This window comes from Pygocentrus nattereri, chromosome 7, assembly GCF_015220715.1.
Source record: "Pygocentrus nattereri isolate fPygNat1 chromosome 7, fPygNat1.pri, whole genome shotgun sequence".
NCBI classification, from domain to species: Eukaryota; Metazoa; Chordata; class Actinopteri; order Characiformes; family Serrasalmidae; genus Pygocentrus; species Pygocentrus nattereri.
Genome location: NC_051217.1, coordinates 44,967,355 through 44,980,873, shown reverse-complemented (window position 1 = coordinate 44,980,873; position 13,519 = coordinate 44,967,355). Strand labels below are relative to the sequence as shown.

General features: G+C 44.9%; 1 protein-coding gene across 3 annotated transcripts in view; it reads left to right on the top strand.

The window, feature by feature from the left end:
* mapk6 (mitogen-activated protein kinase 6) overlaps positions 1 to 13,519 on the top strand; it is a 37,152-nt gene that overhangs the window by 7,807 nt on the left and 15,826 nt on the right. Inside the window, exons 1-2 of one of the 3 annotated variants that reach the window (XM_017719501.2) lie at positions 5,975 to 6,391; positions 9,975 to 11,278. In XM_017719501.2, coding sequence (XP_017574990.1) covers positions 10,724 to 11,278 — 555 coding nt within the window. In that variant the 5' untranslated portion in view covers positions 5,975 to 6,391; positions 9,975 to 10,723. Of the gene's footprint in view, positions 1 to 5,974; positions 6,392 to 7,299; positions 7,447 to 9,974; positions 11,279 to 13,519 lie in introns of those variants that run through there. The other 2 variants (XM_017719500.2, XM_037540044.1) reach the window with 2 other exon arrangements.

Below are 13,519 nucleotides of genomic sequence, written 5' to 3'. Positions count from 1 at the left end.
CTCCATATTTCACAGCTTGTACTAAACTGGATTTTATTGGCCTCAGAATCACTGCAGGCTTGTAAAGATTGCTAAAGCCACCTCATCAGTCACAGGATGCGCATTTAAAAACAGAGGGTGATGACACCAACTCTTCACCTGGAACGCATTTCTCAGAAAAATGCTTCACCTACATCAGAGTAAAGACAGCCATACAGACAAACAGAGTCAGGAAACAGGCGGTAAACAGTCGGACCTCGCATGGACAAACACCCTTTACACCACTTTAGTGGCTTCAGCTGTGTATAAAACTACATTTCAGTTGCGTTATTTAATATAAAAACTCATTAAGCATGAATATTCAACCACAACCGCAACAAACAGGCACGAAACAGCCCATTTCAATTAAAGTTCAGCTTATATAGTGCCTTTCACAAGCCAAGGATGCTTGACATAATAATATAATAATAATAATAATCATAATAATAATAAGTTCAGTTTATATAGTGCCTTTCACAAGCCCAAGGATGCTTGACATAATAATAATAATAATAATAATAATAATAATAATAAGTTCAGTTTATATAGTGCCTTTCACAAGCCCAAGGATGCTTGACATAATATAATAATAATATAATAATCATAAGTTCAGTTATATAGTGCCTTTCACAAACCAAGGATGCTTGACATAATAATAATAATAATAATAATAATAATAATAATAATAATAATAAGTTCAGTTTATATAGTGCCTTTCACAAACCCAAGGATGCTTGACATAATAATAATAATAATAATAATAATAATAATAATAGGACTACAGAGAGGGGAAAAGGAAGGTGTTTATCAGGGATTTGAAGGAAGACAGAGAAAAGAAATTCCGAAGAGTGGACTGTAGAGAATTCCAGAGTTTGGGGGCAGCAGCACTGAAAGATCTTCCACCCATAGTAGAACGTCTAGTTGAGGGAACTGTGAGGAGTCCAGCATTAGAAGATCATGAGAGCAGGAGAGGGACGGTGTAGAGAAACGAGATCAGAAAGGAATGTCGGAGCCGGACCACGTAAAGCCTTGAAGGTAAGAAGAAGGATTTTGTACTTAATCCTAGAACGAATAGGGAGCCAATGCAGCTGCTGAAGAACAGGAGTGATACGGGCTGAGCGCTTGGTGGAGGTCAGAACCCTGGCTGCTGAGTTCTGGACGTACTGAAGACGACTGATTAGTTTAACTGGAAGGCCATAGAAAAGTGAGGTACTGTAGGAATGGTTGTACTGGAATGGTTCTTCAGATTGGTGGAGACAGAAGCCTGATGTCCATTTTTTTTTCCAAAAAGGAGAACCCTTTTGGTGCTATATAGAACCAATTTTAAAAAAAGGTTCCATTTAGAAGCATATACTATCTAAGGAACTATTTCACTGTGCAAAGAATCACTTAAGCATGAAATTGTTCTCTCTCTCTCTCTCTCTCTATATATATATATATATATACAGAACCATTGCCTTGTCTAAGGAACCCTTGTGGAACCATCTTTTTTATGTGCGTAGAGGTGGGCACTCTAAAGTAACCAAGCAGAATGCTCAGTAGAAAGGAACCTTGAAAGGAATTACACACACTTAAATTAAGATGGTTCTTTAAGGGGTGTTTAGTAAATATAATGGTTCTATATAGAACCATGCACGCTCGAAATTATGAAGGTGTTCTCTGCGTAGTGAAATGGTTCTTCAGATTGATGGAGAATGTGTTGGTTTAGACCTCCACTGGAGTAAAGTACTAAAGTATTTCCCTTCAAATGTACTTAAGTATAAAGTAAAAGTACTAAAAGAGTAATTCTGGCTCTGATGTCCTGTTATCATTTTTATAACCAGACTGGCTTCATGAACTCATTTCAGGTGAAAGTCCTCCAGCGTCTCTCTTGGTAAACCAGTCTTTTAATAGAACGTCATTAATTAGTGACGCTGACGTCTATTAAAATGATCAGAAGCACAAAACACTGAAGGTAAACAGTTTCCATCAGGGAGAACCGAGTGGCTCTGAAATCACTTTTTACACACAAGCAAAGTTTCAGTTTCAGATTTATTTACAACTTAGTTCCAAGTTTAAGTTGAATAAAAACTGGCTTTAAACTCAGGATCACAGATGAGCTCCTTTACTATGTTGATCTGTAGGCGTCTGTTCATAAACATAAACCAGCCCAAACTCATTTACTATAAAATGAAATGGTGTTTGTAGAAATTCAGAAAAAAGCCGCGTCAGTCTCGACTGCATATGTGGACATATTTCTATATTGAGCTCTATTTACACAAAGTTAGGTTAGTTCATCATTTATGTTGAACAGACTCTCCCAAAGTTTTACGCTGCTGCGCTGACGTTGAACCGCGTGCTGCACTGGGTCGGTATGACCAACAGGTCAAAACCAGCTCTAAACAAAGTGACCGCTGGGCCCTGATTGGTGCTCTGGCTTTGCGCTTCTTTCGTTTTGACATGTGACGTTTTTATACACACAGAAACCAAAAGGAACGACAGATTTCTCAAAATGTAGGAGGAAAAAGTCGGATATTAGACGCCCAGAATGCCCAGAATGGAGAAACTTCAGTACAGATACACCAATAAATACTAAAGTACAGAAACTAATTACATTTACTCATTTACTCAGTTACTGTCCAGCACTGCTGCGGTGAGTGAAATAATCATGCTAAGTAGTGCAGAATACCCAAATATGATGTAATTCTTTTTGAATTGCCTCATTTAGCTCTCCAGTTACACTGAAATGCTGCAACTTTACCCTGTAAGCCAGCCTAAGGGTTCATTCAACTCGAGTAAATAAGGAAAACAAACTGTGGCACAGGCTTTCTGGTAGCCTTGTTTGGTCCGGATCCACTGTACCTTCTCCACTGAGGGTCCCCAGTGTCAGCTGGCCATGTATTTTTTATGACGGGTGGTTCTGAATAGAGGCCGTTGGATATCTGAAGTACGACTGACCCGCTGAAACTCCTCCACTGCTGAAATCTTAATGAAGCGTAATGCAAGCCGGTCTCGGGATTGCGCAACACGGGTGTCACCTCTGAAGGGTGACGAGTGAGGTCATCTCTCACACCTTTCACAGTAAAAAGGGGAAATGGGCTCATCGGGTCACTCTTGTGTCATCCTCTCACAGGGACATGATCAGTATTCCACAAAAATCTCAGTATTGCAACCAATAGTTGAGGGAAAAACATGAAATTTCCATCATTTTCCTTCACTTAGCCTTACTAAACGTCCTCGTGTGGTTTCTGACACTGTATGTGCATCAAAAAGAAGGTTCTTCAAGTGTTCTTCGTTGGTTCTTTGCATGGTGGAATGGTCCTGCACCATGGTGTAGCTAACAACATAGCAAAACCTTTTTTGGTGCTACCTAGAAGCACATACAACATTCTCCACCGGTCTTAGAACCATTCCGCCATGCAAAGAACCACTTAACCACTGAAGCATGAAATGGGTCTGTATAGACCTCAGGGTTGTGAACAGAACCATGACCTTTACTAAAGAACCCTTGAAGAACCATCTTTTCCAGGAGTGTATAAAAATGGACAAATAGCGTAGCTAAAAACAGTAGCAGCAGCTAGCATCTTAGCGTCTTAGCAACAAGCTAAGGTTTGTTTACATTTTGTCCATTTTATCCTTTGCAAGTCCAAGTGTTCTAAACAGAACCATTACCTTTACTAACGAACCCTTGAAGTACCGTCTTTTCTAGGAGTGAATAAAAATGGACAAACATATGTAGCGTAGCTAAAAACAGTAGCAGCAGTTAGCATCTTAGCATGTTGACGGCTAAGGTTTGTTTACATTTTGTCCATTTTATCTTCTGCAAGTCCAAGGGTCCTAAATAGAACCAGTCGCTTTACTAAAGAACCCTTGAAGAACCATCTTTTCCAGGAGTGTATAAAAATGGACAAATAGCGTAGCTAAAAAGAGTAGCAGCAGTTAGCATCTTAGCATCTTGATGGCTAACATTTGTTTACATTTTGTCAATTTTATCTTTTGCAAGTTCTAAATAGAACCGTTACCTTTACTAAAGAACCATTGAAGAACCATCTTTTCCAGGAGTGTATAAAAATGGACAAATAGCGTAGCTAAAAAGAGTAGCAGCAGTTAGCATCTTAGCATCTTGATGGCTAACATTTGTTTACATTTTGTCAATTTTATCTTTTGCAAGTTCTAAATAGAACCGTTACCTTTACTAAAGAACCATTGAAGAACCATCTTTTCCAGGAGTGTATAAAAATGGACAAATAGCGTAGCTAAAAAGAGTAGCAGCAGTTAGCATCTTAGCATCTTGATGGCTAACATTTGTTTACATTTTGTCAATTTTATCTTTTGCAAGTTCTAAATAGAACCGTTACCTTTACTAAAGAACCATTGAAGAACCATCTTTTCCAGGAGTGCATAAAAATGGACAAATAGCGTAGCTAAAAAGAGTAGCAGCAGTTAGCATCTTAGCATCTTGATGGCTAACATTTGTTTACATTTTGTCAATTTTATCTTTTGCAAGTTCTAAATAGAACCGTTACCTTTACTAAAGAACCATTGAAGAACCATCTTTTCCAGGAGTGTAAAAAAATACAAACATATGTAGCATAGCTAAAAACTGTAGCAGCATTTAGCATCTTAGCATGCTGACGGCTAAGGTTTGTTTACATTTCGATCATTTCAGTTAGCACATTGCTAATTGCTAACACGCTTCCCTTGCTTGTCAGCTACAATCATAGCGTCAGCGCTAAGATCAAGGAGCCAGTTCTGAGGCTCAGATCATTTGGGTTCTGGTGAGCGTGTGGCGTTTGGACGCCAGAGACTTGGAGAAGGACGTGGAGAGGCAGACGGACAGAGGCAGGTGACCACAGGCTCAGCCAGATTATTCCTGTGCAGATTAGCATGTGTGTCTGGGCCTCCCTGCTCCACTCCCACGTCAGGGAATGGTGCACTGAGAATGATTACACCACTCAGATTATATCTGGACAACAGCGGCCCTGTGGTCAGAAACTGACCAGTGGTGATCGGTGCAAAAAGGGCTGATACACGGCGACAGAGGAGCTGCAGTCAGAGCCATTTACTACAGAATATTATCAGGAATATATTTAACAGCAGATCATACAGTAGCGTTAATAACCAAATATAATACGAGATGTCAGCATTGAGTGCGTCTGCACTTCACCTTCATTCCATCTTCCGTTCTTCTCACTTCCAGCTCCTCAGAGAACCTGCAGACACGCCTTCAAAGCTCAGTCTGAGAAGCTGGTTAGATTTTCTGAAGTGATCAAACCCATTCAGTGGTGAGGTCTGGACTCTGGGGCGGACTTCTTTGTTTGATGTGTCCGTCTCCTTTTCTCAGTGAGGTTCTTCTTGATCAGCTACACGTCCTTTCAGACCCACAGCGCTGAGTGGTCTCCTCACAGCGGACGGATGGACAAAAACACCTGTGGATGTTTTCAGATCTGAAGCAGCTTGATCTTCTCCTCTCTCTCTGAGATCAAAGCCATCAGTGCTGTTTATCTGATGGGGGCAGTTTTGGGGTCGACCAGCTCTTCCAGGTGGTTGTTAGGAGCCCTGTTTTCTCTGTTGCTTGTAATCTCTGGGGTATAGTAGGGGGCTTCCAGCATAAGCAGCAGCATCAGTGAGAGTGCATGCACCATTGAGCTGCATGGCTGTACACCTGTGTGTGTGTGTGTGTGTGTGTGTGTGTGTGTGTGCTCTTTCACTTAGCATCAGATAATCTATGTTACAGTTAATAATGTATGTGGCCTTGTTTTTATATCTTTGTGGGGACCGGGATGATGAAAATGCATTACCCCCCCCCCCCCCCATCAAAACCAAAACTGCAGCATTTAGGAAAAGAGAAACACTAAAAGAGGCCAAAGCTGGTCTTTTGCTTGCTGAGGTTACGGAAGATTATGAAAACAGCACACACAGGCCAGCACGCATTAGCGCAGGCGCATTGCTGCAGAGCCCATTGAAGCACATGGGCATTAGCATGATCCTCCTGCGCCTCCGCTGCTGCTGCTGCACTGCTGTTCATTCATCGGATCAGCTGCGGCTGTGCCTGCCCGCAGGAAGGCTGTGCGGCCGTGTCTGGACGTTCCTCGCCCCCCTGTGTGTGCTGCGTCTTATCAGGGGCTTCTGTAAACGCTGTCTGACAGCTGCTGGATTATTTTTGCTCATTTTGTTCCTGTGCATCGTCGTCACGTTTAATTGCATGCAGTCCTGATGCAGAGGAGGGACGATGCGCATGCAGGACAGGCAGCGCTGATGGAGCTTTACTGAGTGGAATATTTCAGAAATTGGCATTTTTTCCCATCCCTGTGCATCCTGTGACTTTCATAAACACTCACAAATGTGCTGTGCAGCCTGTGAGGAGAGGAAGCACCTGCTCAGCACAACTGCAGTGAGTAGCTGCCTAATAAATAAATAAGAGCCCATTGTATTTGAATAGTGATGCTGGGGATGTAGGCTGTTCATCTACTGCTGACTCAGGCGTGTGTGTATGAAGGGCTATGCAGTGATGATAATACACCAGGTCAGGCTTGCGTACGTTAGACGAGGCAGAAATATATGACTTTATTGAATTGCATTGTTATAGGGAAAGGTTAATGCATGCAAACACTCAGAAATATGACGTATTAGAAAATTAGCCACCATTAATAACAATTGTGTAATAGATTTTATTATTATTTTTTTATTTTTTATTTTTTTATTTTTACAAGAGCTGATGTCCTGAATATTATGGGGAACGCTGTGTCCAGTTGTAGTTGCTCTCTGCCCCTAAAGGCAGGCCGGCACCTTGCAGCCTTTTTTTTATGAACACTGGTCATTTATTCATTATTAATATTATTCTGAGGATTTATATCCTGAATAAGACAGATGTCTCTAATAATGTGAACTAATATTAATTCATTAATTCATACTATAATCATTTATCACATATTACTGCGCTAATTGCTCAAAGTTTAGATCAAGGACGCCTTTTCAATTCCAGCCCAAACCATCAAAATGGATTTTTACTATATTAATAATATTAATTTGTGGCGCAATGCTTTAAATTTGCCGCCATAATCCCTTCGTCACGGCAGCCTTTCCAGTTCGTGAATGACTGACGCAACCGCTCAGCCCACGTTGGCATGACTACCGGCGATCTGCATGCCCCGCCTACATTTCCACCGCTAGCGTTTAGAGCGCCCCGCCCTCCGCGGCTAAAATCATATGAATATTCCAAGTCTGACGGCGTGAACTCCCCGCCCACAAGCTAAACTAATCTGGCTGCAACGAGACGAACGCCCCGCCCCCCCAACGGCATCTCATCTGCATGCCCCGCCCACGCCGCATAGCTACAATAATGTGAATGGCGATTTGAATTTGAATAGTCTCTCAAGATCCTCGCTGAGCGGAGGCGCGCGGCCAGATTGGGTTCGCAGAAAATCACAAATGACACGGACGAGAACAGTAAGTCGGCATATAAACGTTGTCTTTCGTGTTCGTGGTCTTGTCTAACGACCCGTGTTCCGTCTGTGGGGCTTTTTTGGGCATATAAATGTGAACGCCAGGCTCCGTTGTCTGAGGTAGCTGTTAGCACAGGTTGCTAACAACGGGCTTCTTTTGTTCGGCTCCCTTTTTCCCCTCAGCCAAACACAAAGACTAACGGCTAAACGACCCCAAGATCACAGCAGTGCTAAGTAACGGTGGTCGTGTTTCACTATAAATCGACCCTTTGCCATCTTACCGACGTATAACTGTATTATTTGTTGACGTTTTTAGCGAAATCCCCCCCGTTTTTCCCTCCCGCTGGCCGTGTAACTAACTACGAACGAGGCTTCTCGTTCGAATTCTCCCGTTCCACCTTAAGTGGGCAGCTATTACATTCAGTTGACAGAGACGCCGTAATGTAGCTGCTGCGTTATTTAAGGTGGAACGGGGAAGTTAGAACAAGAAGCTGGCGAATATACGGACACCGAGCAGAGATTAATACTGGAATAACTTGTGTTGGGTTTTTTATTATTAAACCGCTAATTTTGCTGTTTATTACTCGGAATCGTTTGTTCTTAGACGGAAAAACAAGCTGAGCCGGCCGGCTGGCTAACCGTATCTGTCTTCCTGCCTACGGCTTGTAAAACGACTCCCTGTCTGTTAACTCGGCTGGTTAACGTCATTTCAGGCATTATTAGTCTTATTTTCGACGCTTTCTCCCTTTTCACGTTGTCGGTAACGTTACACTTGGGCGTAGTGTTAATGGTTAATGCTTTATCTCGGAGTTGAACTTCTGTGTTTTAATCATTTATTCACTGTGTGGTTTAAACCGAGGTGTTTGTGTGTCCGGTTCTGTTATAGAGCCACCGGACCTGGCAGGGTTATTAGATGGGCTGCTGTGGTCAAATGGTTGAGCTGGCCTGTTGGTTGGTCTTATGACTTGGCCGGCTAAGCTGCTTTGGCAGAGCTGAAGCTGGGGCTCATTGTGTGGGCTAATGTAACCCTATAAAGCTTACGGTTACCTCCGGCCACCTGCTTTATATGCCGCTTTCACAGCGGTCAGTCTGATATTAAATGGACATGTGGCTCATGATCTTCACGCTTTCTCCAACAAAATGGTCTCTACTATGGTGCTCTACTATTTCCGTCCTGAAGAGGTGCAACGTGGCTGAGTTACTCACCAGCACCAGCTTGGCTCAGGATGGTTTTATAATAAATAATATTAATAATACGCTTGTTTAGGTTTATAGAGCACCTTGTATACCGATGGCAGCTCCAGGTGACAGTCGTAAAAGCAACTGAGACAACAACAACATGGCTTATATTAAAAAGACAGACACCAAAGAGATGTGGATGTTATGATGTCGAGCTTTTAACCATAGCAGAACCCTTATTGATGCCATGTAGAACCAGGTCCAAAACGATCAACACGTTCTCCGTCGGTCTTTCAGCCTGCAGAGAACCATTTAAGCATGCGACTGGTTCTTTGAGTGCTGAGCGGTTTTTTGCAGCATGTACTGAACATTTTTCATTTCTTTAAAATACATTAAAAAGCCCTTAGTGCCTGTCGCAGGGAATTGGGTGAATATATCTGCAAATAAGTGCGATAATTATTCAAAATCAGGGCTGTCTGGGGTGAAATGGCCTCATATGGAGGAGATATTGGTGCTTGTGCAGCCCACCAGAGGAGCTGTAATAGGAAAGGGTTATGATTATTAACCCATAGACACACACAGTCATGGAAATGACCAGGAATTGAAGCTGGTTCATAAGTTTAGATTGGTCTAGATGAGAAATGACCTCTTGTTAGGGGGGCTATTTGTGCTCTGGTCATTCTCAACACTGTAGTAAGAGCTGGTTGGGATTTATACAGACACACACACACACTCACAAACACACACACACACTCACAAACACACAAACATGCACTCTCATGGAAACAGCCTGGAATCTGTTATTTTACAGCCGTGTGAATCCTTCTGGTAGCGCTTATAACCACATGAGCTTACCAGTTAGTCCCGGTCTATGTATATTAGTGTGTGTGTGTGTGTGTGTGTGTGTGTGTGTGTGTGTGTGTGTGTGTGTTTATATATAAAATCTCACAGCTGTCAGAACAAAACCTCATATCTCAGTTTTTGTTTTTGCGTCTAGGCCTTTACATCGTGTGTAAATTTAACGATGAATGGCCCCAAAAAAAGACCCAAAACGACTTGGAGAAACTTCTGGTTCCATTGACTTGCATTAAAAGTTGCCGTTTTGGAGATACGAGGGTTTGTTCCGACTGTGTGTGTGTGTCTGTGTGTATATAACGCATGTCCTGGTATCTCACAGTAACAGTATAGATCAGCAATAGGTTATATGTAGCACTAGAAGAGGTTCTACTCCTCTGTGCTGGCTCACGACCCTGAAGCGCTGCTGGGAAGATGTACTGGTAGTTATTTGAAAGGGACGTTGGGAGTTTTTGTAACTTGACTGATTTCCTTTCTGTTTTGCCTGTCGTGTTGCAGGAAACCTCGATGTAAAATGGAGGATAGTTTTGATTGCGACTGTGGTGAGCTTGAGCCACCCGATCACTGACGGAGAGCGATCCTGCTGAAGTCGGCTAACTTTCCCGTTTTCGGACGCCGGCCGCTTTGGAACAGGAGACGAGAAAGGAAGAAACGGCCAGCCTGGTTAAACCAAACTTGTGCTTAGTGAGCACGTTAGGATGATGCTGCTGCTCAGGACGAGTCGTACACTGAATGTATCGGCGCTGTGAGGATGCTGCCAGTGCTGGTCGACACTTTATTTAATTTACTCGCGGAGATTCTCGTTTGGCCCCCTCGAGTCCATCCCAGCACAGGCCGCTCGGTTCACATTTTGAGGAAGGAAAGCAGGTTTGAGAAGGAAGCCCCTTTGTTTTAGAAGAAAATAGGCAGCCCCAAAAAGTTTTTATTCTTTCCGATTTTTGTTTATTTTTTCTAACGATGGCACGTTGTTGACGTCTCATCGGCGTTTTGCTGCTTTGCTATGAGAAGGCTGTGAGGGGGGAGCACTGAAGCGCCCAATAGCGTGCGCCTCTCGCTTTCACGCAAAGAAATTGCAGGTAGTTTTAGGATTTTTCATTTTCTTTGAGTCAAAAGGCAAGTCGGAAGGGTCATCCCACCGTGTAGCGCTCCTCAGACACAAACAGGGCAAAACCGGCGCCCTCGACATATCAAGGTAAACCGATTAGTCCGTTATAACCGTGGCGAGTGGCGGCGCCGTTTCGCCGAGGATGGCGGAGAAGTTCGAAAGCCTCATGAACATTCACGGGTTTGACCTCGGCCCCCGTTACATGGACTTGAAGCCGCTGGGCTACGGAGGCAACGGCCTGGTGTTCTCCGCCGTGGACACGGACTGCGACAAGCGGGTGGCCGTGAAAAAAATCATCCTGACGGACCCTCAGAGCGTCAAGCACGCGCTCCGCGAGATCAAGATCATCCGGCGGCTCGACCATGACAACATCGTCAAAGTGTTCGAGACGCTGGGCCCCAGCGGCCGGCGGCTGACCGAGGACGTGACCTCGCTGACCGAAGTCAACTCCGTCTACATCGTGCAGGAGTACATGGAGACGGACTTGTGCAAGGTTCTGGAGCAGGGCCCGCTCTCCGAGGGCCACGCGCGCCTCTTCATGTACCAGCTGCTCCGCGGCCTCAAGTACATCCACTCGGCCAACGTCCTTCACCGAGACCTCAAACCCGCCAACCTGTTCGTCAACACGGAGGACCTGGTGCTCAAAATCGGAGATTTCGGCCTGGCCCGCATCATGGACCCCCACTACTCACACAAGGTAGGTTTAGAGTTTACGTCCCTTTTGCTTCTCCGTCTAAAGTCTTGGATACTTTTATATAATTAATCCTAATTAATTAGGCGGAAAACGTCCTTTAAACCTCCTTTAAACACTGAACAGCTGCCCAGACACCCACCAGCAAGCAGCTAGGTTATGTCCAGGTTGCAGCTGAAGTTTAAAATACTTGAAAATAAGTTGAGGTGAAATTAAACGTCAGTTCCCTCTCGATTTTCTGAGCAAGCAGGAACATATATGCTATCTGCTGTTTGCTGTTGTGGAGGTTTGTGTTTGTGGGTGAAAGTGGGCGTGAGAGAGGAAGTCAGCAAGGCCTGTGAACGGCGTTGAAGTTCCTGAAATAATGTCTCTGCTTCCTGTGAGCTCAGTCCCCCCCTCTGACCACGCGGTCCTTACGCTGGAGGTGGAGGACGCTGCTCAAGGAAACGGCTTATTACAGAAGGAAGCTCGTTTGGTAACTCCTTATCAGAAATGAGAGCATGGAGGTATTTCACAAAGCGGGATTTTTCCGGTTAGCTGTCTGACTTGAGCCTAAAGTGCGGATTGTCCAGTAGAAGTACTGACCGTGGCTCTTGTCCTGGTGGTCAGTTTAGACTCTCTGTGTTGAGGACTACACCAGCAACACCACGTTTTAGATTAAATTAAGATTAAGTGACCCTGAATGTCACCTCTGCCTTTAACCCATCCGTGAAGGGGAACCCCACATACACACTAGTGAGCACACACACACACACTAGGGCAGCCCTATCCACGACGCCCGGGGAGCAGCTGGGGGTTAGGCGTCTTGCTCAAGGACGCCTCAGTCGCATACTGTCGGCTCTGGGGATCGAGCCGGCGACCTTCCGGTCACAAGGCCAGCTCCCTGACCTCTGGCCCACGACTGCCCCGTGACTGTTATGGACACCATGGTGATGTTGTCTAATCTTCTATCTTTGGTCAAAGTGAGTCAGTGCTCAAAACTAATCATCTGGGTGGTGCACGTTTGAGCAAATGCTGTTCTAGCTTGAGCACCGTGACTCATGAAAACCGTTGGTTTTGTGAAACCTTTTGTTTGAAGCCTGTTGGCTTTCTGTTCTCTGCGTTGAGGGAACCGACTGTCTGCCCGCGCGGCCCGTGGAGATCGGGGTGAAGGACGTCGGCGCGTGTCCGCTGAGAAGTCCTCCCAGGCTTCATTCACTGCTCGAATGCTGCTCTCTGCCTCTGATCCTTCTCTGTTTATTAGATGTTTTTTTTCCCCCTTTTTTCTGCTGTTTTTCATTCAGCGTGATGTGACTAAGCTTAGGAAAGTAGGTTGCTGTAGGTTTTTCCTGACAACGCCGCAAGCGAAGGTAATTCCACCGGCTGTTTCAGCGAGTCGCTCACACGTGTCTTGGATTAGTCATCGCCTCTGCTCCCTCGTTCGCTCACGTGACCTGCTCAGGCTGTTCCAGCAGCTTTCTTACGCTCTCCAACTGAGCAGCGAGGCCATGTATAGGGCCACAGAATGCGGCGAGAGGCTATTTGTGTGGCGTGTCTAAGAATAGTTGCCCTACCAACGAGGCCGCTGTTGGGTCGTGCAGGCTAAATCAAATGTGCCGTTAAATACTTGTTGCGTAAACTTAACGTGGAAATCTCTTCTGTGCTAATAGGCGTTGTGCAGACCACCCAGCTGAATCGCCGTGTGATGCCTGATGCCATCCACGAGCACAGACTGACGTCCAGACAAACCCCCGGCATCAGTGGCTACCAGCACTTTTAGCACCTAATTGCCCATGTTCGCAGAAAAGTGTCTCAGAAGCCACGATAAAATATATTCTAGATTAATTAGCAGTTTAAGGCGCGTCTCTGATGATGTAGGCATGCGGTGTTGCTTTCTCCCAGCTCGGCTACGGTTTTAAGCACGTTTCGAGGGTAACGGGCGGCTTTTCCTGCTCCGTGTAGAGCTCAGCTCTGCTGCTGGTGGTGTGCTACACGTCTCGGCCTCTTTGAAGTTGGGTTTCATGTGAACGGAGTTATTTGAAGGGAGGGAGGGGGGTAAAAAAAATCCCGTGTGTGTACTCCATGGCCCCAAATCAACCCCCGAATACCCCTCCCTTTCCTCGTGTCTCGGCTGCAGAGATCTTTGTCTGCGTCGGCCGGCCTGGATAAGGGCTCTTTTCTCTCTGCTGAGACGGAGAGAGTGGAAAGGCCACTTTAAAAACGGTCCTTCTCGCCACTCGGCGCGTCTACGACTGCCCGTGGTTTCCG